Source organism: Salvia hispanica, chromosome 6, assembly GCF_023119035.1.
Source record: "Salvia hispanica cultivar TCC Black 2014 chromosome 6, UniMelb_Shisp_WGS_1.0, whole genome shotgun sequence".
Classification (NCBI taxonomy): domain Eukaryota; kingdom Viridiplantae; phylum Streptophyta; class Magnoliopsida; order Lamiales; family Lamiaceae; genus Salvia; species Salvia hispanica.
In genome coordinates, this window is record NC_062970.1 from 6,810,158 (window position 1) to 6,835,413 (window position 25,256).

Below are 25,256 nucleotides of genomic sequence, written 5' to 3' on the forward strand. Positions count from 1 at the left end.
TTCCGGTTGGAATATTCCATAAATGATATAAGGCCCCACATTACATTAGTTTTTTTCACTCGTATTTTATTATAATAAAAAAGTAGGACTCACGTTCCACTATTTTTTTTCACAAACTTTTCTTTATATATCTTAAAACCCGTGTCGAATTCAACTGGGACTCCTAAAGTGGGGACGAATGAAGCATTTAATTTCACCCCAGGAGGAGATTACAAATTTACCCTATGTCGAATTAATTTACATATTTATTGTTTGGTCCCCATATTTAACTATAATTCCAGCACAGAATCGAAGAAATTGGAGCTGTGGGAGCAGACAATGCTGCCTTTTCCAAGATGCATGGGATAATTACTCTCACTTGCCCTACATGGCTACACATTATCACATTGGATTCTGCTGCTTATTGGGACACAATTCGTATGATTTTTTATTATTTTTTTTTTAATCGATTATCAATTTTTGGATGGATTTCTACAGCCAACCAACTTATACAGTATCTGATTTTTTCAGTTATATGAGTTGTATTTTTTATATGGTTTGAACCCATGTTATGGATTTTAGTGACTAGTAGTATGTTTTTTCTTCTCCTATACAACAGGGATATAGAGACAATCTTGATATTTAGTGAAAATATTATTTTATTACACATTTAATTAAAAGATATATATTCTTGTTAATGTCGATATATAAATATTTAAATACTTGTCGTCGTCCTTTATTTGATACACTTGCTATGTAAATAGGTCACATTTGTACTTTCTTGGGCGGTTTAAGTATCAGGGTAAGAGAAAATAGAAAGACATTCGTGAATTATGTATAAGTATACTCAGAGAAAAAATAAAGACATTCGTGAATTATGAATTATGTATAAGTATGTACTATACAAACTCGCTTTGTCTGCATAAAATCTTCCATTATTATTCTTTAATTAATTACGTCATATCTAAATGAATATTTTGCCTTTTCTATTTCAATTTTATAACTCGTACATTATTTATTCGTAAAATTGTAACCCCAAGTCCCTTAGTGTAAGCACATCCAACCCGAACCCAGATGCCCCTCCAGGTTTTGACCCGAAGATCTACGTTTTAACCAACGAAGTTTGGTGCTCTCACATGTTTCTTGAGGACAGAGACGGAGCCATGAATTCTATATGGATGAGATGAAAATATACATAAAGATATTTAAGGATTTAAGAAAGGGCATATATAAAAAATTAAAAATTATGATTAAAATAGCATAGTACTGTTAATTTTTTTTTTTTTTGAGGTGGGGCATTTGCTTCTTGTGGAGATACTTTCGATACGTCCCTGCAGTCAAGGAGTCTCTGGTTAAGCTTAATTCGATTGAGGTCTCATTCTCGTTATTTCATCAATTCTGATATTTATCTCCCTAGCTAGAATTTTCTCATCTCTTTCTGACTTGCACAAATTGAATTTAACAATATTAAAGAATACAAATCGTACCCCATCCCCCTTTGTTCCTTGACCATCAAAAATTAAATCATTCGTGCAGTGTGTATGCAAATAAACACTGTATTGTGTTCCACTTTCTTATCCTTTTATTCAAGTAGGGAATAAGCTTTCCAAAAAAAAAACTACTACGAATTAAGAATCATTGTAGGGGGCACAAATTAAATATAGAGGGAAAAAATGATTTTGAATTATAGAAAATTTATATAGTTGATATGGTCACGTCAGATGCATGCAGCACAACCTCTCATGCCTTGCGGTAAACATCTTTTTTTTTTCAATAAAATATTGCTTTAACTTAAAGTATCCAACTATTAAATAGTAGTATGGTGGTATTTAATTCTATTTTGAATATGAATTTAGTCCTAGCATTGCTTGAATTGAATTATCCTAGTACCCTTTGATTAATTTGCATTTCGCTATCAATTTCATATTTCGTTTTTGAATTAATTATTTAATCATATTTTTGTATGTAATTAATCTAAATATATTTTATTCGAGTACTTTCTCACTTTAACATTTCAAGAAGAGGTAGTTTTCTAATTGGACATTTAACTTTGATTGATATGGACCGACTTACAAACCTAACCAAAACCATGTGGATTTGTAATTAATCGGTCATTAGTGTTTAATTTAAGTTACTTGACTTGATATTTCACTTTCACATTTCTAGGACTATTTTGGTTGTTTTGTATAGGATATGTTTTGGAATGATTAGATTTTGTAGATGCTATTTCTGAAGTACTATTACTCAGAAATGCTCACCATTGTCGGCTTCCATCAAGAAAGTTTGCATCTGTAAATAGTATTTTTAAAATAATCAAGGTTTACATAGTGATGGTTTTATTGTTTTCTCTAAAATGTTTGTACATTTGTAGAATGCTAGCTTTATCAGTTTATCTTATAATTTGGGGACCAATTATATATATTTTCAGTTGACAGTCAAATAATTTGGAGACAAGGACAACTATGTATAATCATGTTTTACTACTATAATTTAGTGGCACTCATGATTTAACCTTTTACAATGTCAAGGTGCATCATACTGCAAATAGTTATTCCATTTGCTATATTTGGAAGTAAACCATGTTAGTAACGTATACAAATAAATTAAAATACTCCAACCATCCAAACATAGAACGTGAAAGTCAAATCTTAATGTCTAAACAAACAGCACATTCTATGATTAAAAAATGCTGTAAAAATTATACTCCATATTCTCACACACCACACATTATATCAAATGCAAGTAATCACCAAATTTAAATTTGGATTCTTGATTTTTACGTATCTGCTAAATTAATTTCGATTCACGTTTGTTTAATGGGTTTAAACTATAGTATAACAAACTGAGCTATATGAATATGTATAAAAGAATTGGACTATTAGAGAATTGTGAGAAGGTGGGCCGCTTAAGGAGTAACTTTTTTTTTCTACTTTATCAGTTAAAAAAAGTTAAGAGCATCTCCAGTGGTCGGCTAGCCACCGGCTAGCCGAACCATTGGGGCCGGCCAGAGCGAAATCGGCTAGACGACCGGCTAGGGCTGGCCGATCGGGGGGCGCTGGCCGATCGGCTAGCCGCCATTGTGGCGGCCCGATCGGCTAGCGATCGGCCAGCGCCTATTTTCGTTTTTTTTTTTTTTTTTTTTTTTTTTTAAAAAACCTATATAAACGCGATTTTAGTTTCATTTTCATTTGCACCACTTGTTTTAACGAGTTTTCTATCTCTCTAACTTTCTGTACAAGAGTATCATCGAGCGATGAGTAACGCGGGTGGTAGCGGTGGTGGTAGTGGTAGTGGTAGTGGGGATGCTGAGGAGTACGCGCGGAGGATGAACGAGGCTATGAATGCCTACATGAACCGCCAGATGGAGCGGTACATGCGTATGGTGGAACAGCCGACGATACCTCGCCCTCCACGGGTTGTCCACCGCCGAGCAATGATTGATCGGGATCACGCCGCTGCACATCAGCGGCTGTACGACGACTACTTTGCAGAGAATCCGCGGTTTCCCGCCAACATGTTCCGGCGGCGCTTTAGAATGCGCAGGGAGTTGTTTATGCGCATCGTTGGCGCATTAGAGCGTCGATATATGTGTTTCCGCTTTAGGCACGATGCTTGGCAAACCCGGCCACACCCCTATTCAAAAGTGCACGGCGGCGCTCAGTGCAGTTGGCCTATGGAGGCGCGGCGGACATGTGGGATGAGTACCTCCACATCGGTGAGACGACATGCCCATGGACCGGCCTGAAGGATTTCTGTGGGGGCGTGATTGAAATATTCGGTGAGGAGTACCTTCGAAGCCCTACTCCCGAAGATTGTCAGCGGCTGATGCAGATGCACGGGGAGCAGCATGGGTTCCCCGGGATGTTAGGCAAGCATCGATTGTATGCATTGGGAGTGGAAGAACTGTCCGACTGCCTGGAAGGGGGCCTACACGACCGGCTACAAGTCAAAGAATCCCACGATGATCCTCGAGGCCGTAGCCGACTACCGGCTGTGGATCTGGCATGCATATTTTGGAGTAGCCGGGTCGAACAACGACCTCAACGTCCCGAACTCGTCTCCCCTCTTCAACGAGAAGTGCCGGGCGTCGGTCCAGCCGTCTCATTTGTGGCCAACGGCAACCGGCATGATATGGGCTACTACTTGGCGGATGGGATATACCCTCGGTGGCCGGTCTTTGTGAAGACGATCAGTGCAAACGACCGACGAAAAGAAGGCCTACTTTGCGCAACGACAGGAGTCGGCGCGCAAGGACGTGGAGCGCGCATTTGGTGTGCTCCGGTCTCGATGGGCGGCAATTAAGGGTCCCACGCGTTTGTGGGATGTCGGATGCGTTTCCGAAATAATGTACGCCTGCATTATCCTCGCACAACATGATCGTCGAAGACGAAGGCGCACAACCGACTAGTTGGGCCAATGACGATGAAGAAGGGTCCAAGCCACGGAACGGCCACCCCTAGTGTACGACAAGGGGTTCCTCTCGATGAAGCCGGCCGCCTCAATGAATATGCCAACATGCGCCAAGTGAATGCTCATATTCAACTCCAAAAGGATATAATTGAAGAGTTGTGGGCACGGAAGATTGCACGGCGATAGGTTTTTTTCTTTAGTATGTACCTTTTGAAATGTAATTTTTTTTTTAACTTTGTATTTTTTTGAATGAAATTAATGAATTTTTCCACATATGTGTCGTAAATTTATTTTCGTAGTTCAATCGTAATTTTAATTCCGTAAAATGCAGTATTTTTTGAATTATTTTTTTGCGGCTGGCCTATGGCTGGACTATGGCTGGCCTAAATCTGATGTGGCATGAGGATTTTGTAGTGCTGCTGACGTGGCAGGGGAGGGAATGGCTGGGCTATGGCTGACCTATGGCTGGCCTATGCACCACTGGAGATGCTCTAAGTTTGCTTTTAGTCTTAAAAAAAGATATTCAAGGGATCTTAATCTCAAATCAAGCCAAATTCTTTACAGAAAACATTTCAAATTTACACTTACAAGTAAATAGAATGGCCTTAGAAAAGTTCTGAAAATAGATAATCTCAAGATTGAAAGCCTCAACCAAAAATCATACTCCTATCAAACAAGGCCATAATTCAAATAATTGTCTTAGAATTCCCAAAATTTCAAGAGCCAATACAATTTTGTTCGTCTCCTATATGCAATTGATGAACTGTATGAAATAAACTAGGTAATTTAATCTATCATATCAAAATATTTCTTTAAAAGGAAAATAAATTTTAAAATACTATATAAGCAAAACAATCTCTGCAATTACAAAATTAAAATCTCAAACCGTTAAACTTTTATGACAAAAAAGAAAACGAAAAAAAAGTGAAAAGCAGATTTTATGCTATACAGGGAGTATAAAAGTTTGGTAAAGAATCTTTATGCCATAAGAAAAGAAAGATGCCTTCAGAAGACTTATAAAGAGAATCACAAGCATATGCTGCAAAGATGCTCACATTCTAAAACAAAATTTTCAGATAAAATTACAAGTCAGAACAAATTAAAGATAAACATGAAATAAGCAATAAAACATGTTGTCAAAACTGCAATACCATACTGATAATATTAAAGTCCACACGAATTTGGGTGTCTAAACGAGTACATATAGAAGCACAACAACATAAAAATATTGGCTATAGGAAACACTCAACACTTGATTTCCTTCAAACCATGGGCAAAGTACAAAAATGTTGGATCGGTAGCACCTTCCCTGTAGTAAGCAAACACCAAGGAGCTATCATCGTGCATGCTCTCTCCGACAAAACTAAGACAATAGAAAAAAATTTACATTAGGTATTCTAGCATATTCACTCAAGCAAAACGCACGCACTGAAATCGCAATCTTAGCATAAATCAAGACATACAAGTTTTGGTTCATTCTTTATATATGTGTACCTAGACATAAACATGGCATAGCAATTCCGATGTTATAAGCAAGAGATAGGGAGAGAATTCATACAATTGAAGATCTTTGATTTTAGAGACAAGATACTTGGTTGCACCCTCAATGGACTTTTTGAACTCTTCTTGCTTCTCTGCATCGAGCTTAGGGGTCAACGCTTTGATGTACTTCTTGATGTACCCAATGAATTGCTTCTTGTCAAACGGAGGTTGCTCCTATAGAAAATATTGTCAGGACTCAGATTATGAAATCCGAAAGATTATTGTCAATCACGTTTAAAAAACTACAGAGGCGAACCTGCAGTCTGAATGTGTCAACAATGTCGACCACTTTCACAGCTTGGTCATCAACACCTTCATCTTCGCCACCACCTTCGGCAGAAGGGTTTGCCCCAATGTCAACATCAACTGCTCCAGTAACTACCCACTGTGTATAAAAAAAGTCAGAACAGAGATTAGACTAAACTAACAAGCAAATCATCACAAAACGTAGAAGTTATACCTTCCCTTCGACTTCCCACAGACAACCATTCTCGATTTCCTTGTATGGGAAAGAGTCAGAGAGGAGTTCATCACCTAAAAATAACATAGACAATTTAACAAACCAAATATACTAAATCAACAACATTTTTAAGATAAATTCATCAAACACAAACACAAGGTTAACAATTAGCCTTAGTTCAAAATGTATGAAGTATTAACAATCTGAATGATAGCAGTAACAATGGAAAAACTAAATCTTTGGAAGCTCTTGAATCATCAATTACACGCGGTGAATTTCAAATCCTAAGATATAAACAAATCTCAGAGCAAATAATAAAAAGGCGTAAATGTTAAACCTTGAGGTAGAAAGGTCTAATCTTTACTATAAAAACCTTAAACCCAAATTAAATTCAATCAGAAACAGATCTATCACCCACCAACGAATTCAATTTAAAGCACCTATCAAACCTCACTACGAAACAAGATAACAGCTCCCGAATAGATCTAGACAATAACATAAACAAGCTCAACTACATATTAAAAACTATAAATTTAAAACAAGATTGACAATTTTACCGGTGAGTAAATCTTGATAGACCAACATGATTGCACAATTTTCAGCCCTGAATCAAGATTTAGCAAGAGAATGAGAAAAGAGAATTATTTATAATAAGAGAGTAGGTATATATACACGAATTCTATTTAGGTCTATTTACAATTCTGCCCCGTTTCCTAACTTAACTATTGGGCTTGGGCCTTTTATATAATGGGCCGGAATATAAAGTTACGATAGATTCCTATTCAAAGATATTACTAATTCACATAGGTGGAAAATTAAATTTATTGTGGAATCACATTTCTAATTATTGACACAAACTCAAATCTATTGTAGGAAAATAGCATTTATTGTGGATTTATGATGAGATTTGGCTGTTACTTGGCTGGTTCTGTTTGAAATTTATTATAGAAGAAACACTAACAATTTCGCATTAATGCCGTGATGGTGAGAAATAGTGTTTCACAGATGTTAAGCTTACCATATCATTATTTGAATTAATTCAAATATTTGAGAAGAAGGAATCATTTCCTGGCTCTATATATACACTATTCCACCCTAATTTTTTTTTTTATTTCTCATTTTTATTAGAGAGAGAGAGAGAGAGAGAGAGAGAGAGAGAGAGGTAGAGAGATGAGTTCGCGGTTATGCAGCATATGTTTAAACACAGTCGTGGATGATAACAGTAGAGGAAAGGCTGAGCTGATCTGCGGCCATCTCTTTCACTTAGGTGAGTATATATATAAATTTATTCTTCACTATTTTTACTCTATTTTATTTGCTCTTTCTTCATGTTAATTTGGTTATATTCTTTTAACTAGGAATGGAAAAACTTTAAACAATCAAGATCCAAAACTATATGAATTTCTAAATTTTTTTTTGGTGGTTGTAGATTGTATCGGTTCGGAATTCAACTACAGAAATGAAATGAAATGCCCAAACTGTAGGGTGGTGGAAAATGGTGAATGGCTAATTCCAGATGAGGAAATGGAGGAAGAAGACGATGACTATTTAGTGCACGTGGTAATATAAATACAGATACAAATAAGCAAGGTGTATCTGTTTTAATTACATTCTAATTTTATTAAATGACTCTGGTTTTAGATTAGTGAATCCTAATTATGACAAATGCACTATGTATCCAATTTATAGTTTATGAAATTGATTAATTCCTTAATTATTTCATTTTCAGCGACGTCTTGAACTCCACATATACACACATGGACTTGGTGCAAGGGGTGGTAATCAGGCTTCCAGGCAAGTTGCGTCACATTTTAGGGTTTAATCTTTTATTTTTGTATTATATTTTCATTTCATAATTTCTGATATCTCAATTTTTTAGTCATGTACTAATTTATAGGAGTACGAGTGGACATGTTGAAATAATTAATGGAATAAATTGTAACTAAATCAATTTACAAAATTCTTACAATATAATTAATCTGCTTTTAAAAACAATGTTATAGTAGTATATTTTACAATTTTTAATTCATGTATCAAAATGCAAATATTTGTGTTACAATCCATAGTATAAGAAATCGTATTATTAAATATTTTATTTTAAAAATGATATAGGGGAGAAATTGGTGTTGAAGAACGTAGAAGATTAGGGATGATGGCCCCAATGGTGCACTACAACCACAACAACGCATTGCATCCTCCAAATTATGGAGCCAACATTTGGGCTAATCCTTGGATCAGCGATCCTTTAAGTGCTGACACATTGTTGAGGGATTATGGTTCAAGCTCCACTCAACCAATAAGGCTCGACCCATCAATCTCGAGGTATTTCTAATTTCATAGTAGTAATTGTTTTCTATTGCATCCTACATTTCACACATTATACCTTACCTAATGTAGTTTTAGTTTATAATCTAAAGTACTATTATTCATCAAACTTTCATTTAGGGCAAATGGTGGAGAAGTGATGGCACAATATCGTCGCACGGGACTCCATTACAATCCACCTATTCCAACAACGATGAATATTGAGTCAAGGTACCAGAGACGTGAAGAAATTACATCTGCGAGCACAAACAGGACGGGATACAATTCACTCCCATCTAACGGGTCATATAACGGCCCGTCTTTAGAGCTTACACTGTCGACAAACCCGAGTGAAGACCGGTCCCAAGAGGAGCAACATGGAAGGCATGAGGGTCACTCGGGTCCTGGAACAAATTTAGGTTTCAGGTACCCCTAGATTAGTTATATGTTGGGTTTGCACAATTAAACAAAAAATGAATGTTGTAGTTAGCATGTAACATTACATTTTATCTTGTTTACTACTTTTTTATCATGACTATTTCTAACATTATAAAATACTTTGTTTTTCTTTTGTTCATATATATTCATAATGTGCAAAATTATATGGAAAATAAATGCCTTTGTTTGTGTTGGTGCTTAGCACATTTAGTGATTTATAGAAGATTTTCAAAGTACATATATATTAGTTGTACAAATTTGCAATCCACGTATTTTGGATAAGAAATTTAAGTTAGATCTATATATCATTACTCCTATATTTCGTTGAGTGCGTTTACCTCGCAAACATTGGTTTGAAGTTCAAGACGGTCTCAGTTTAGCTCTCCACAAAGAGGATTTGAGATGTGCACGAGTGCATGCATAGCTACTGAAATTACATATTTATATATTGAAACATCAAGCAAGGACTCAATAATCCATTGCCCTTTCATACACAAAATTGGCTTTGGGATTTTTATATGAAAAACATATTAATCCATGTAATTTCAAGTCCAAGATTCGAATTCGGACTAAGATGTTTGTTTTGAGTTTGAGAGAAAATCATACTACAAAAACTGAAAATTTAACTTTAGAAATTTTGGAAATGTGTTTAAAAGGTTTAGTCCCAACTACTACAACACTAAAAAAAAATGTGCGTTTTACTAGCCGACAAAATCCGACACTATTAGTTGTAACAGAATATTCGCTAAAATAATTATAGCGGAATCAATAGTGGATTTTTCAATGAATATTGGTGCCAACTACAATTAATGTCCCGATCAACCTAATGCTCACTCACGGACATTGACATATATTCCCGAATAACCCTATTTTCTTCCATTCACTACAAAAGTGCGCGTTTTACTAGCGGACAAAATCCGATACTATTAGTTGTAACAGAATATTCACTAACATAATTATAGCGGAATCAATAGTGGAATTTTCAATGAATATTCGTGCCAACTACAATTAATGTCCCGATCAACCTAATGTTTACTCGCGGACAAAATTGACATATATTCCCGAATAACCCTATTTTCTTCCATTCACTACAAAAAATGCGCGTTTTACTAGCGGACAAAATCCGACACTATTAGTTGTAACAGAATATTCGCTAAAATAATTATAGCGGAACCAATAGTGGATTTTCAATGAATATTGGTGCCAACTACAATTAATGTCCCGATCAACCTAATGCTCACTCACGGACAACATTGACATATATTCCGAATAACCCTATTTTCTTCCATTTACTACAAAAGTGCGCGTTTTACTAGCGGACAAAATCCGATACTATTAGTTGTAACAGAATATTCACTAACATAATTATAGCGGAATCAATAGTGGAATTTTCAATGAATATTCGTGCCAACTACAATTAATGTCCCGATCAACCTAATGCTCACTCGCGGACAAAATTGACATATATTCCCGAATAACCCTATTTTCTTCCATTCACTACAAAAAATGCGCGTTTTACTAGCGGACAAAATCCGACACTATTAGTTGTAACAGAATATTCGCTAAAATAATTATAGCGGAATCAATAGTGGATTTTTCAATGAATATTGGTGCCAACTACAATTAATGTCCCGATCAACCTAACACGCACTCACGGACAACATTGACATATATTCCCGAATAACCCCATTTTCTTCCATTTTTGTTCCCACATTCAAGAAGAGAAAATAGTAATTGAACTGAATCCTCGTATCCATATAAAAATAAAAATAAGAAAAGAAAAGAAAAAAAAAAATAAAAAATTCATGATTTCAAATTGAAAGATGTCAAGTGCTTGTATGGTTGAAACTTGCAAGATAGCCATGTCAAGATAACCTAATAGGAGTAAGAATCATGCAAAGGTTATGGAGGTAAGAGAGTAAAAATATTGGCCTAAGGTATAGCCGTTTGAGCAAACCCTCTCTCAATCCACACCCAAATAGAGTAGCAAAAAAGGAATTTAGTATACAGTTAGTATGTAATACTGTGATAAATTTAGATCTCTTTTACAAACCTTTTGTCAACCATTTTATACTATATTGTATTTTTAAAAATTCATATCATATCAAATATGGACTGTAATCGTAGTCCAACGGAATAGTATTTATTTTATTTAAAATATAGAAAAAGTGGAATACTGCGATAAATTTAGCTCTCTTTTACCAACCTTTTGTCAACCATTTTATAATTTATACTATACTTTATTTTTTAAAATTCATATCATATCAAATATGGACTGTAATCGTAGCCAAAGGAATTTTATTTAAAATATAGAAAAAGTGGAATGGAATGGAAACGACGCAGTTTGATTGTAGAGATGCACATCAACATGCGAGTCGGTCATGGTATTACTGATCCAATACTTATATAGGTAAATTCCATTTTCATGGCATTTCTGATTGATGATGCTAAATTCTTAGTGAATCTGGGTGTGCGCACGGGTTTTACATTTTAATGAGCCCTGCTTGTTCTTTGTTCATATTGTTTTGCACTAATTAGGGTGCTTCATTGCTCATTTTAGTTAAGATCCTGATCTGAGATTTTTTTTGTGTTTCAATTAGGGTAAATTGTGTTATTTTTGGTAGATCGAAGGTGAACTCGATGCAGTGGGAGTGTGGGTGAATTTCCGAACTAATGATTTTGTGGATTTTCTAGGTTTTGGCTCCCAAGGTTGAATTTCAGGACCTTTTTCTGTTTGTATACTTGAGTAGGTTTTTTTGTTGGGGGCAACTGAAATTCGTGATGGATAGCAACAAAGACGAGGCGTTGAGATGTGTAAACATTGCGAAAGAGGCAATTGCAGCTGGTAATAAGCAAAGAGCCGTGAAATTTATTGCAATTGCTCGCCGCCTTAACCAGAGTTTATCCGTGGATGACCTCTTGGCCGCCTGTGAGGATCTCGATTCATCTTCTTCTGCTGGTCCATCTAGTAATGTGAAGAAGGTTTCCACGAACGATAAGGGTGCTGCTACTTCTGATGGGATTTCGAACGGGGAGATGAATTACACGGAGGAGCACGCCGCATTGGTGAGGAAGATCAAGACGAAGAAGGATTACTACTCGATTCTCGGGGTGGAGAAGAGTTGTTCGGTAGAGGAGATTAGGAAGGCGTATAGGAAGCTGTCTTTGAAAGTTCATCCTGATAAGAACAAGGCACCGGGTTCTGAGGAGGCTTTCAAGAAAGTTAGCAAGGCGTTTAAGTGCTTGAGTGAGGATGAGTCGAGGAGGCAGTATGATCAGACGGGTTTGGTGGATGAGTTTGAGCATAATCAGCAGTATCAGGCTAGGAGGAGGCGGAGGAGAACAGGAAACGACTTCTTTGACGATGAAATTGATCCTGATGAGATATTCAGAGCGTTTTTTGGTCAACGTGACGCCTTCAGGAATGCTCACGTGTACAGGACTAGAGCGCGTACTGCTGCTGCACATCAGAGGGAAGATTTGGGTAACACGGGCCCTAATCTTATGCTTCTTCTCCAGTTGCTGCCGTTTTTGATAATCGTTCTGCTTGCTTACCTTCCATTCTCGGAGCCTGACTACTCGTTGCAGAAGAACTATTCTTACCAGTTTAAAAAGATGACAGAGAAACATGGAGTAGAGTTCTTTGTCAAGTCAACTGAATTCGATAAGACCTATCCAGCTGGAACCCCTGGTCGGCATGAAATTGAGAATAACGTGATTAAGGATTACAAGCATATGCTTGGACGTTACTGTCACATGGAAATGCAGAGGCGTCACTGGAATAGGCACTTCCCGACTCCTCATTGCGATAGGCTTCAAAATTTTGCCGCATGAAGGTGAGTTCATGTTTTCGCATGATGTTGTTGTTCATTCCCTTTTTGTTAATATGTTTCAAAATCTTAAATGCTGTGTTTGAAAACTGGTTTGATTCTATATGGTGGGAATATGACTTATGTTGCACCAATTATATCGAGGGAACTAGTTCAAAATCTTTTGCTTGGTGCTCAACGGAAACAAACCAGTATCCTGAAAAAAATAATAGAGCAGAAAAAACAGAAATACCTTTAGTAGGCCTTTTTGTTTTTGCCTTTTTAAACGAAAAATTGAGCCGTGGGAAGAGGGTGGAGCGGTTTGGAGGGAGAGAGATTTGTTGGGCTCAACCAAAATTCTCCATTTGTCTGAATATGCACGGATTACATAAGTAATAAGTTAAGTATTTTATCTTGTGCACCGTACTTTCAATTAGTTCACGAACTAAATAACTAGTGGGGCTAACTTGTTTACAGTGAATCTTTGCTGCAATAAATTGGATTGATTAATATTGTGTGTGTTAGCCTAGTGGTAGAGTAGTTAATACTTGAGACCAAATGTGAGGCGGCCCTAATTCTGTCTGTCCGATAAAAAAAGTGGATTGGTCAACAGCTACTTCTGTAGGCAGATTGAACCCAGTATAACTGTATAAGAGAAGTTGAGGATTGATATTAGGTTGTTAGTGTGTTCGTTTACGTAGCTACTACGTTTTGTAAATGTGTATACTCAAGGCCTTTATCTGTGTCAGTTGCATCAATTAATACTTAAGAGGAAAAATTAATAGAATTGAGCATCTGCGAGAGATCATCGTCGAACAAGAACTGTTATACTTATCTGGACAGCTTATGGGTTGATAGGGAATAAAATCTGTAACCCCATCCAATTGTGTGTATCACGTTTGTGAGTGTGGAGTTTGGGATTAATATTAGAAGGTGGAAGTTCAATTAATTGTTACCTATGCTGTGGTGAGAATTTACTTTGTCAAATCTTGCTTTGAAGTGACAGAGCACCTGTTTATGTATATGTATATATATTAAGAGGATCAGGTGAGAATGAAAAATGTAGGGGAGAAATAAGAACAATTTTCATCTCTTTAATCCCCAAGATCTATGGTGGATGCATCTCCTTAGGGGATGAATCAACATCTGGGTTTGAATCCTATTAGGAGCGAAAATTTTATATTAACTCATTTATTTCTTGTTCGTTGAATTTATGCGGTTATTCGTTCATTTTATGTGTTTGTTCGTCATTCTAATTTTTCATGAAAAATCTTATTATTACTTCAAATGCAACTACTTTATACGTTGTGTACAACTGTTTTAACTTACCCTATATATGTAAGTTTGGCTTTTAAAATGTCACTAAAGGGCACGGGCCAGAATTTGGCATTGAGATTATGATTTTCTGGAAGCTTTCTGTGTTTTGGAAGTAATACAGATGACCTAAAAACAAGTACTATATTCTCGTTGAGATTGCTTTTCCCTTGGCCAATCAAACAAGAATTTGATGCATCAAAGTCTTCGAACAACGTAAAATTTATTGAAGCTGTTTCTTGATTGAATTTAGTATATCAGGGATCTGCGAGGCCATCAGCTGTGGCCTTATTCTTCCTACTGTTTTTTTCTTATAAATGTTTTAGGCTTTTATAAGATGTGAAATATTAACAGTCTTGAAGAAACTTGCAAGCAGCCCCTTTGGAGTTTATGGAAGCCTAACTACCTTTCTTTTCTTGCTTTCGGGACCTCTATAAATGTTTTAATCAGGTCTTGGACAATGTTACCATCGTTTGAGCTCCATCTTTCCATATATGCATACACAGTCTGAACTTAGTTTTAAGTCAAGAATAGCCTTGTAAAGATGTACTGTATAACATTTTAAAGTATAATTTGTGTGTGATAATCTTCTTTAACGCTAAATTGATGTCCATTCTTAAAAGCCACAGCAAGCAATTTACTGAATTTATGCTTGACACTGCAGGCTGTTCTCAAATTACTGCTACTTTTGCATATGCTCACACATTCATTATGCGTTCTTGCTCTGTTCTGCTCTTAGACTTGCAGAAATTCACAATTCTAACTGTATAGTATGAGCAGATCCTCCAAGTTGATGACCTCCCAGTTGGAGATTCACGCATTGTCACATGGAATGATGGAAATCCCTTGCTGGTAGTAGAGCTTGAAAGAGGCTTTCTTCCTCTCGTTTCTAATTCGAGTTCTTAGGCATGAGCTCATTGTTGCCATTGGATTTGAACGAGGGTTTTTGTCCGAGGAAGGTCTTTTTGCAAAGGATCCATGCGATAGTTAGTAATCAATTCGTTTATGTATATCAACATTGCCACACACTGAGATTTAAGCCAATAATAAGGTGAGGGTTGAGAGCTTTTTGTTACGCCAAATTGCTTCCTTATCGTTTTAATCTTTCATCATCTTTGTTTGTCTTCACAAGTATGCATTTGGTATTACAGTACTGAAATGGCTTTATTTGATCGCATATAGTATTTCAATTATAGTAAGAAGATACAGGACCTCACAGATCACAATAAATAGAAAATGAGAAATGAAAGGGAAGGAATTGGAAATTAATAATAGCCTGGTTTAGGTTGTAGGTATTATCTGAAAAGGAAGCTTCAACAACCGGTAGCTGACTTGCTAATGCGGATATGGAAGGACGATAATACCCTTCTCTAGTGTGTATTTTCATTTACGTTTACAAATATGGATTTTGTAGTACTCCCACCGACCTATTATTAGTGATGGAGTACTTTTTTTCCTGTTCGAGTTATACTCTCTTAATTTATTTTCACTATTCTTAGAGTATTAGCAATAAAGGATCCCAAAACCAACCACAAAATCAGCCACAACCCAAAAATTCTAAATTGACTAAATTACTCTTTTTGATTCAATTTCTCAAAAATTCATTCTGCTTCCAGATTATGCGCTCCACTCCAAATTCAATCGAAATACTCGCACCACTTCGCCGTCGCCTTCACCTCCACTCTACGAAATTAAAAATACGTTTACGCAACACCAAACATAATATTAGTACATAAAAAACTGAACTACTTTTAAACTATCAGAGAAGAGCATGGTCGGTTGCACAGAAATATCGTCATAATTGGCCGCTCATAAGGAAACGTCATGGAGGCAACTGCCGTCATTGTGTACATGGAGTGGCTAAAATACTAGTACTAGTAGATAAAAAATTCATATCCTGCTACAACCATTTGCACCAATAAAACAAAGATCAAGAATCTTGAACTGAGAACAGAAATTACAGTTTTTTTATTTGTGTGAGCATCACAAATGAAATAACTAGCAGCGTTATTGAGAGCGTCAAACACATTGTCTCTTCTTAAACTAACTTAAACAGCGGCTGGAAGAGTAGAGAGGGGGCGGATACATCGAAGAGCGGGGAAGAGTGGAAGCGGAGGTGGCAAGAGTGGAGGCGGAGGCAGCGGAGAGGCGCCAGGAAGAGGAGGTGGCGAAGTGCCGAAGTGGTGTGAGAGCGCATAATCTGGTTTGAAGCAGAGTAGATTGAATTTTTGAGAAATTGAATTAAGAGTGAATTTCAAAAATGGTCTATGGACTATGGGTTTATCTCGAAAATGGTCTCTGGACTTTAAAAATATCACCAGTGGTCCTTGGACTAAGGGTTAATATAAAAAACGGTCCTTTTACACTATTTCGAGACGAAAATGCCCTTTTTAGGGGTTTTGGGGGGTTCGGGCAATTTGACCTTTTTACACTTTTAACATTTTAAATATGATATTATTTCAGTTATGTACTAAATCTGATACTATTTCAAAATTATAATTTTTCTTCCCTTTTGTCATCCTTCACTTTGTTTCTTTATTTCAATATTAGATTTCATTTACAAAATTTAATTTTAAATTTTGATTTTTAAATATAAATAAATTTTTTAATTTAAACTATTAATTCATGGACACTATAAAAATTGATTAAAAACTATTAATTTTTGTTATTTAATAATATTCAGTTGAATTGAAGAGATACATGAAAATAATATTAATCATGATGGAAAAATTGCTTGTGATTGAATATTATGAAGTTGACTAAAATTTTTATATAGGATTATCTTTGTTGAAATTTTCTAGTCATTTTGATTGTTTTCAAATTAATAAATAAAAATTATATTAGTCTTACATTAGATGCATATTTATTTCAGAATAAATTATGTTATATGATCTATTTATGATTAAAGCTATTAAATATTGATTAAAACAAAGGCTATGTCATACCTTATTGATTAAATATTAGACACTGTCAAATATTGATTATGACTATTAATTATTGTTATTTAATAATTTTTATAATTAAAAATTTTATTGATATTTAAAAACTGAAATTTAAAATTTAATTTTGTAAAATTAAATCTAAAATTGAAATAAAGAAACAAAGTGAAGGGTGACAAAAAGGAAAAAGAATGATAATTTTGAAATAATATCGATTTAGTACATAACTGAAATAATATCAGATTTAAAATGTTAAAAGTGTAAAAAGGCCAAATTGCCCAAACCCCCCAAAACCCCTCAAAAGGACATTTTCGTCTCGAAACAGTGCAAAAGGACCGTTTTTGATATTAACCCTTAGTCCAGGGACTACTGGTGATATTTTTAAAGTCCAGGGACCATTTTCGAGATAAACCCATAGTCGAGGGACCATTTTTGAAGTTGACTCTTGAATTAAAAGGGTAGTTTAGTCAATTTATAAAACGTCAACAAATTTAATCTCCAATCTTGAAAGGTTAGTTTCCGTTTTAACTTTCATTTCCCGCGCTTAAGATAAAAATGTCCATTAATTAATTAATGTATACTATCGACTTAATTAATTAATTTCTTATTAATTCCAAGAGTGGACTTAACATGAAACGCTTATTTATTATTCATAGAGTAATCAAACTCCAACTAGCTAGGTTCCGAATAATAAAGCCTTGTTTCGCGCTCCTCTTGAGGACATTATCAAACGAGATTCACCTCGCGCACGATTCAACATAATAGCAATCCTAGCACCGCTAGATATTAAGAGTTTTACAGTATTCAATCACTCGAGACGTGATTCCTAGTATACAAACTCTAACACCTGGAAGGGGTTCTACACCACCGGCTACAAGGGAAAGAATCCCACGATGATTCTCGAGGCCGTAGCTGATTACCGGCTGTGGATTTGGCATGCGTATTTTGGGGCAGCCGGGTCGAACAACGACCTCAATGTCCTCAACTCGTTGCCCCTATTCAACGAGCAGTGCCAGGGCGTCGGTCCGGCCATCAGTTTTGTCGCCAACGACAACCGGCATGATATGAGCTACTACTTGGCGGATGGGATATATCCTAGGTGGCCTGTCTTTGTGAAGATGATCAGATGCGCAAATAAGGACAGGAAGGCCTACTTTGTGGAACGTAGGAGTCGGCGCGCAAGGACGTGGATCGCGCATTTGGTGTGCTCCTGGCTCGATGAGCGGCAGTGGTCCAACGCGTTGTGGCATGTCGACTGCATTGCTTCTATAATGCACGTCTGTATTATCATGCACAACATGATAGTCAAAGATGAAGGTGTACAACTGACTAATTGTGTAACATGCTTGACCAAATTATACATCATTTTATGTTTTTGTATACTGCCACTTGCATAATAAACATATTAAAGAGAGATTATAGGAGATATCATTGAAATAATAAATGGGATCAAAATAAATGAGTTCCATATATACAGTAATTATTCAAATCATTAATTTAATTATTAGGAATAATTGTGATAATTCAGGTAATGAATTGTAGTGCATTTATATGAATTTAGTTTATTAACAATATAGATGTGCATGGAAATATAAATACATGTAGTAAAACTTTATTAAATTATAGTAAGTACTATAAAATAATTTATTTGGGTATATATGTATACATGTGCATGGAGGAAAGAGCCCATATGGATAAGAATAGTTTCTTGTTTGCATGAATAAGTGTAGTTAATTTACATAAATAAAAACATACATCTTGTGTAAACATATATACGTGTAAACCGAATACAAATGCCAACAGTTGTAAACATATATACGTGTAAGGAAGAATAATCAGCAACGTGTACAACTATGTATATTAATTTATTTATTTTGTAGCATTGGGGAGAAAACATAAAAAAAGGGGGGACCGACTCTTCTATCTATAGAGAGAGATAAAAATAGTCGACTAAAATTTCATATATATTTATGAAGAACTACAGAACATGGAGAATAATAGAAGGAAGATAAGTCCGAGTAGAAGAAAGATGAGTCTGATATAGTGGAAATGATTGAGAATTTTAGATTTGGAGGTGGGAACAAAGGCTCAAATTAGATGGTCCGTCACATACATGCGTGTATAAATCACATTTTTAATTTTACGTATTTTATGTGCTTCTTTGCTAGGTGTTAAATAAAAGTGAATAATTTGAATTATATGATGTTGGTCACGTGTTATTTGATATTGATGGTGCAATATGATGTGGATATGTGATTTGTGTAATAGATATGCTTATCTATAGTATTGGAGTTAATTGATGGAATATATGGATACGTAATTGATGCAATAGATATGTTTTGCATATGATATATTCGATTAAAGAGGATCTGAGATAGTCTTGTCCTAGATCTGAAATCACAGTGGACATAATGGGACCTTCGAGTCAATCATATTGGGATCTACGGGTCAATTCACAGTGGGACCTACGGGTCAATTCACAGTGGAACCTTCGGGTCAATCATATTGGGACTTTCGGGTCAATCATATTGGGACCTTCGGGTCAAATCATATTGGGACCTACGGGTCAATTCACAGTGGGACCTACGGGTCAAATCATATTGGGACCTTCGGGTCAAATCATACTGGCATATTGGAAATCTCGGCAGATACCAGGCTTGAACTATCACAGAATAATAAACTGAACAGAGTGGCATATGCATATCTATATGGAATCATTTTTTAATTTTGTTGATTTTTGAAATTATATAATATGTGTGTTTTATTTACATGACGAGTGGATTATTTATTTTAAATTTTGAATTTATTTACTATAATTAGTTACGTCAGATAGGATTGGGTGTGACAAATTGAGCCAATGACGATGAAGTCGGTCCAAGCCATAGCGTGACTGTTAAGTTTGGTATACTTAAAAGCATGTTTCGAGCAGTTTCGCGCGAATAGAATCTTGCTTGTATACGTAAAACTCTACAATCCATTTTTAACCCGATTCAGTATTATTCGAGCGGTTCCACACAAATAGAATCACTATTATTATTACATTGTGTTTGCTTGTGCATTTATAAGATGTTTTATAAACATTTAAATGTATAAGAAGCAAACAAAGTCTAAGTCTTTTGCTTAGTAGACCGGTTGTGGGCGGCGTCCACTTTAAGGTAACACGGTCAGATTTATGCAATGCTTTGCAAAAAAAAAAGAAGAATTTCACAACCTAGATAGGCTTAGACTACCTATCGTGAAAGGTTGCAATGTCAGTCCGCATATTTCTAAGCCTTACTGAAATAAGATGACATTGGTGTGGTATAGCACTGAATGGATCTAACAGCAAGACGTATTTTTATGCTATCTACTAAAAGACTAGGTCTTGATAAAATATTATTTCTTAATCTACATATGTTAGTATTGAGCATACGGTATTGATTATGCACTACTTTGACTTATCAAATGGTGCGGGTTTTTCGTAACCCAATAATCCCGATATATTGGGTATTGGTGATTAATATCTAGCGATGCTAGGATTGCTATTATGTTGAATCGTGCGCGAGCTGAGTCTCGTTTGATAATGTCCTCAGAGGAGCTCGAACGAAAGTTTTATTATTCAAAAAACTGGCCGAGTTGGAGTTTTATTACTCTATGAATAATAAATAAGTGTTTCTTGCTAAGTCCACTCTTGGAATTAATTGGAATTAATAAGATATTAATTAATTAAGTCCAAAGCAGACATTAATTAATCAATGGAAATTTATATCTTAAGCGCGGGAAATAAATAATATAAATAACGGAAACCCGGATTACTTGTAATTTCGGATTTGGATGGGGAGAGTTCAATATTACTTTTGTAGTGGCTGCTCGTAATATTCCAATTAAAGCTTGTATTAAATTGTGGGTTCAATTTAATTAGTAAAAGCTAATTAGGGGAGCTCATATCCAAAACCTTCCATAGATCTCTGTCTGGGCCCAAAAGGAACTTAATATAAATAGGAGAGTAAAGGAGAGACATAGATCTCCTCTCTCGGCTCATTGCCGAAAACAGTTTTTATCACAATTATAGTTATTATCATGCCATTTTCAAGTGTCCATCGGGGTTTTAACTTTAGAAAGACCCGAGGCACCAAAATATCTTCTTTCTCAAATATCACGGTCGCGCAACCATTTTTCTCATAGACGTTTACCATATCCTCATTCTACATGACAAGGAATGCGGCCGCAATCCAGGTCACTAGACCGGCCAACCCGTACGCCAGCACTCGGTCTAACATTGGTGTACACTAACCCAAGTAGAGTTTGCGGCTCTACAAGGATCCGAATTCGATTATAACAATAGTGGCATAGCCACGAGGGATAGGCACGACAAAACAAATCAAGGCATGATAACACATCTTTCATTCTCATCAATATCATTTTAGGACAATGTCCTTATTTTAAAAGAAAGCCCACCTCGTAGGTTTAGCTCGATAGATTTCTCTTCTCCTCGTTTATCACGCTGAGAGCGCGAAGTATCACCTTTAAATTAGGCGTATCACAAATCAGTTTCAATCATGGATCAATATTATGCATGACCTCACGTTTTCCCTTTTCCCCTTGATTATTTTCAAATTCATCAATATCAAAATCAAAGTATGATTAACATACCATTTATATTCAAATAATCATTCCAAGATCACCAACAATTCGTATCACACATGAGTGTTCCACACACACAACACATGCACACGATCACCACACATGTGCACGCCGATCGAGGCGTGCACACACACACACACGATCACGCACACACACACACGTTTTCACACACATCCGTGTATCCCCAAAATTCACCGATTAAAACCCCTTTCGCTCGTTCTAGATGCATGTGGATTCAAGAATACCGTTTAATCGGTAGAAGAAGAGAAGATCAATAAATAAAGTACCTTTTTCAAAAGAACGAACGGTAGAAACAAGGAATTAGTCTTGATTCTTCAATAATCTCTTGAATTTCACTTGAATTCTTCTCAATTGATGAAGAAATCTTGAAGAAAACTTGAAGAAAACTTGGAGAGAGTGGGGAGAGAATTTTCGAAAATATGGGAGAAGTGGGCGCCGGTTTTGTGTTCTCTAGGGTTTAGGTTTCTTCTCCTATTTATAGAGTGCCAAAATAATATCCCAATAATTAATTAAATAAAAGATTTGGGAGAGATATTGGGGAAGTGGCGTTGAATTGGTTGAGAAGAAGGAGGATTTCGAAAATTATAGGCTATTTATTTAGCCTATAATTAAATTCAGATATTTTACGGAGTAGAATAATATATCACGGAGCAAGAAAATAATAATATTCCTCCCCAATTAAAAGGAAATAGGCGTGACTTTTTCAACTCCTCCAAGAGATTTGAATTTCAAATCCTAATTTAATTAGGATATGCAATATCTTCTTAGATTTGGCAAGATATGGTAGGATATTCTAGCATATTTATATTTATTCATGGAGTAGAATAAATAAGGGATCAAATAAATAAATAATTCTCTCTTCTCCAAAATATGAGATTTTCGAAAATCTCATGAATATCAAAGGTGGTATTTTTCGAAAATTCCATGATGGAATTTAAGTACAATTGGACTTTGGATTTAATTTGGATAATTATCCCAAACAAATAATTAAATCCAAGAAAAATAGGATTTCTTCTCCAATAATCATGATGGCCGAAAATTCCACATGTTTCAATAATGCTCCTATTTAATTCTCACTCATCCCTTAGGAAAAATAATTCACCCACAATTGTATTTCTCCGCATCAAAAATTCATACCCAATCAATCATCTCCTTATTTCCTCTTCTTTTCTCATCGCATTGACCTTTCAACGGCCACGTCATTTTTTCCACATCTTTGACTATTCAATAGCCACGTCAACATTTCAACAAGTTGACTATTCAACTCAATCAAAATTCCCATACGCAATTAGGTCACATAGACACTATGCAATTAATTACTCATCAAATAATCCACATATCATAGCATTTAAGGCATTTAATGCAAAAAATTTTGTAACCCGAAAATTAGGGTTTGAAAAAGTGGGGCGTTACATAATCGGTCAAATAGATCCTTATCTGATTTATTTGTTTTGTCAAGTCTTCCGCTGTGCAAGGGGCACCAAACCCCAACAATTGGTATTAGAGCCAGTTTTTGGCTCTGATTATGTGGATTAATTTCATGTTATGTGAGTTGTTTGGATGTATGTTTTCTTTGTTACGTGGTCGTTGTTTCTAATAAATCAACATATCGTATCGAAGAAGTTAAATGCCGTGTGAATTAATTATCTGCCCAAATTGAGAGAATTAATTCTCCGAAATCAATTTATACCTTCAATATTTGTAATCATTACACGTAATTGACATACAAATCCCATTCTGTTGTTTTTTAATTTTGATTGTTGTGGCTAGCCTATTACTTGTCCAGATATTTATCCTGATGATGCAATTAGAGGAATTTTAGTGCTAATGATGTGGTATGAGGAGTTTGTGGCTAGCCTAAACCCACTGTGGATGTTCGTCATATTTCAAAATCGCTCGTGTGTGTAAATACTATACATATTCAATAATACACGAGCTACCTTTACATCCGTACATCAGCACTATACGTTGCAAGTATAAAGAAAAAGAAATTTTGAAATCAACAAAAAAAAAGAAGAAACAAAAAATAGATCCCGAAAAATGCATTCCGTTTTGAGATCAGTCAGCGGCATCGTGGCCGCCGCCAAAGATGGAGAGTCTGTTGTAGAGCAGGAAGAGGACGAGGATGAGAACGAAGGCGACGCCGACGGGCGATCCACTGGCGCGGTGGATGGAGTTGGGCTCGCCGGTGGAGAAGACGAAGGATCCGGTGTCGGAGGAGAGGAATTGGATGGTGAGGAGGAGAACGATGGGGATAAGGAGCATCCCCACGGGGCTCACCAGCTCCGCGATGAACTCCGTTAGCGCCTCGCCTTGGTCGCCCACCAATGTCGGCACCACCATTACCAGCAACACCACCACCGCCAGGATGGCCGCGTGCGGAGCTCCGGCGCGCTGTTCTTCTATCATAGTAGTGTTCTGATTTCTGTGTTTTTCGCTTTCTTTTTCAGTGTGTCTGTAATTCGAAATTAATATGGGATTTCAACGCTGTCTGCTTTTTCAAAATTATATTGTTTTTTACTCCTTCATAGTCGATGTTTTTATTGACGAACACTATACACGCTATTTTACTTTTTAAAATGATTATTAAGTATAGATAATAGTAATATTATTATGGCATTTGTGTTAACGCGGTGAGGGAAGTTTCCAACGCTTTGCGCAAAATATCATATCATATGTAACTATGTAAACTAACCATGATTTACAAATAAATAATCCATGAAAAGAAAGGAATTAGTCGAACCTATTCGAAGCATAAAATTAGGGGTCCATATTTATTTAGGACTGAATTTATGTTTTTAAGGACAGATGGCCCTTTTAAGGCAAAAAGAAACTACTTTGGGATCTCTATGCAATTGAGATTTGTGATATGGGACCATATCGCTCATTCTCAAAATTGTATTCTACGTATTAGTAATACAGTAGTATTTTTTTTTTATGGAACAGTCCAGTGTTTTCACTTGATTCTAGAAGATAAAAATGATGATTTGATTATATTAACAATTTATTCTTAATTAAATGTGAACCTCGCCGTTGCCGTCCATTTTAATTTAGTGATTCAAGTCTAAAATAGTCAACTTAAACTAATAGACTAATAGCGATTAGCGACAACTTATTGAAAATTTAACAATACGGGAAAATTAGCAATTTAATACTATTAAGTCAGTCGTCAATGACCCCTTTTCTGTCTCTCTCATGGTGTTTCTTTTTCTTAACGCTACTTACTTATTTCTTTCATAAATATACATAGGCTATGATCAAATAGAATAATTTTAAACGCAATAAGAGAGCATATAAGGACATTATTATTTCGTTTTTAATTTATTATAGGAAATTATTAGGACATTATTCTTTTGTTTTTAATTATTATAGGAAATTTAGATTTTGAAATGAGATAGATCATTTTAGATCGTTTAA

At 35.7% G+C, this 25,256-nt stretch overlaps 4 protein-coding genes across 8 annotated transcripts; 2 read left to right on the forward strand and 2 right to left on the reverse strand.

Moving 5' to 3' along the window:
* Positions 1-5,522: 5,522 nt before the first annotated feature.
* LOC125192428 (translationally-controlled tumor protein homolog) lies at positions 5,523-7,035 on the reverse strand. The gene is made up of 5 exons (XM_048089993.1): positions 6,949-7,035; positions 6,392-6,465; positions 6,188-6,316; positions 5,948-6,105; positions 5,523-5,752 (listed from the first exon to the last, which is right to left on the reverse strand). The coding sequence occupies exons 1-5, from the start codon at positions 6,974-6,976 to the stop codon at positions 5,635-5,637; spliced, it is 507 nt and encodes a 168-aa protein (XP_047945950.1). The 5' UTR covers positions 6,977-7,035; the 3' UTR covers positions 5,523-5,634.
* A 526-nt stretch (positions 7,036-7,561) lies between these two features.
* LOC125194573 (E3 ubiquitin-protein ligase RFI2-like) lies at positions 7,562-9,131 on the forward strand. The gene is made up of 5 exons (XM_048092832.1): positions 7,562-7,658; positions 7,821-7,951; positions 8,121-8,185; positions 8,504-8,713; positions 8,837-9,131. The coding sequence occupies exons 1-5, from the start codon at positions 7,562-7,564 to the stop codon at positions 9,129-9,131; spliced, it is 798 nt and encodes a 265-aa protein (XP_047948789.1).
* A 2,277-nt stretch (positions 9,132-11,408) lies between these two features.
* On the forward strand, positions 11,409-15,331 carry LOC125195822 (chaperone protein dnaJ 49). Of its 5 annotated transcripts, XM_048094070.1 has the most exons (4): positions 11,587-11,601; positions 11,734-11,790; positions 11,884-12,969; positions 15,037-15,331. In XM_048094070.1, exons 2-3 carry the CDS (start codon positions 11,774-11,776, stop codon positions 12,965-12,967), a joined length of 1,101 nt encoding a protein of 366 aa, XP_047950027.1. In that variant the 5' UTR covers positions 11,587-11,601; positions 11,734-11,773; the 3' UTR covers positions 12,968-12,969; positions 15,037-15,331. The 5 variants fall into 5 exon arrangements, with proteins under 5 accessions (XP_047950028.1, XP_047950030.1, XP_047950027.1 ...); XM_048094071.1 differs by lacking the exons at positions 11,587-11,601; positions 11,734-11,790 and adding an exon at positions 11,409-11,543 and having other exon boundaries at positions 11,828-12,969; XM_048094073.1 differs by lacking the exon at positions 11,734-11,790 and having other exon boundaries at positions 11,585-11,601; positions 11,828-12,969.
* Positions 15,332-23,692: 8,361 nt separating this feature from the next.
* On the reverse strand, positions 23,693-24,384 carry LOC125196633. The gene has a single exon (XM_048095228.1). It carries the CDS (start codon positions 24,246-24,248, stop codon positions 23,898-23,900), a length of 351 nt encoding a protein of 116 aa, XP_047951185.1. The 5' UTR covers positions 24,249-24,384; the 3' UTR covers positions 23,693-23,897.
* Positions 24,385-25,256: the final 872 nt, after the last annotated feature.

Coding starts and splice junctions, on each gene's coding strand:
- LOC125192428 (XM_048089993.1), bottom strand. CDS start 6,976: ATGTTGGTCTATCAAGATTTACTCACCG. Junction 6,466..6,948: donor CTATCAAGATTTACTCACCG/GTAAAATTGTCA, acceptor TGTTATTTTTAG/GTGATGAACTCCTCTCTGAC. Junction 6,317..6,391: donor TGTGGGAAGTCGAAGGGAAG/GTATAACTTCTA, acceptor TTTTATACACAG/TGGGTAGTTACTGGAGCAGT.
- LOC125194573 (XM_048092832.1), top strand. CDS start 7,562: ATGAGTTCGCGGTTATGCAGCATATGTTTAAACACAGTCGTGGATGAT. Junction 7,952..8,120: donor ATGACTATTTAGTGCACGTG/GTAATATAAATA, acceptor TTTCATTTTCAG/CGACGTCTTGAACTCCACAT. Junction 8,714..8,836: donor CTCGACCCATCAATCTCGAG/GTATTTCTAATT, acceptor ACTTTCATTTAG/GGCAAATGGTGGAGAAGTGA.
- LOC125196633 (XM_048095228.1), bottom strand. CDS start 24,248: ATGATAGAAGAACAGCGCGCCGGAGCTCCGCACGCGGCCATCCTGGCG.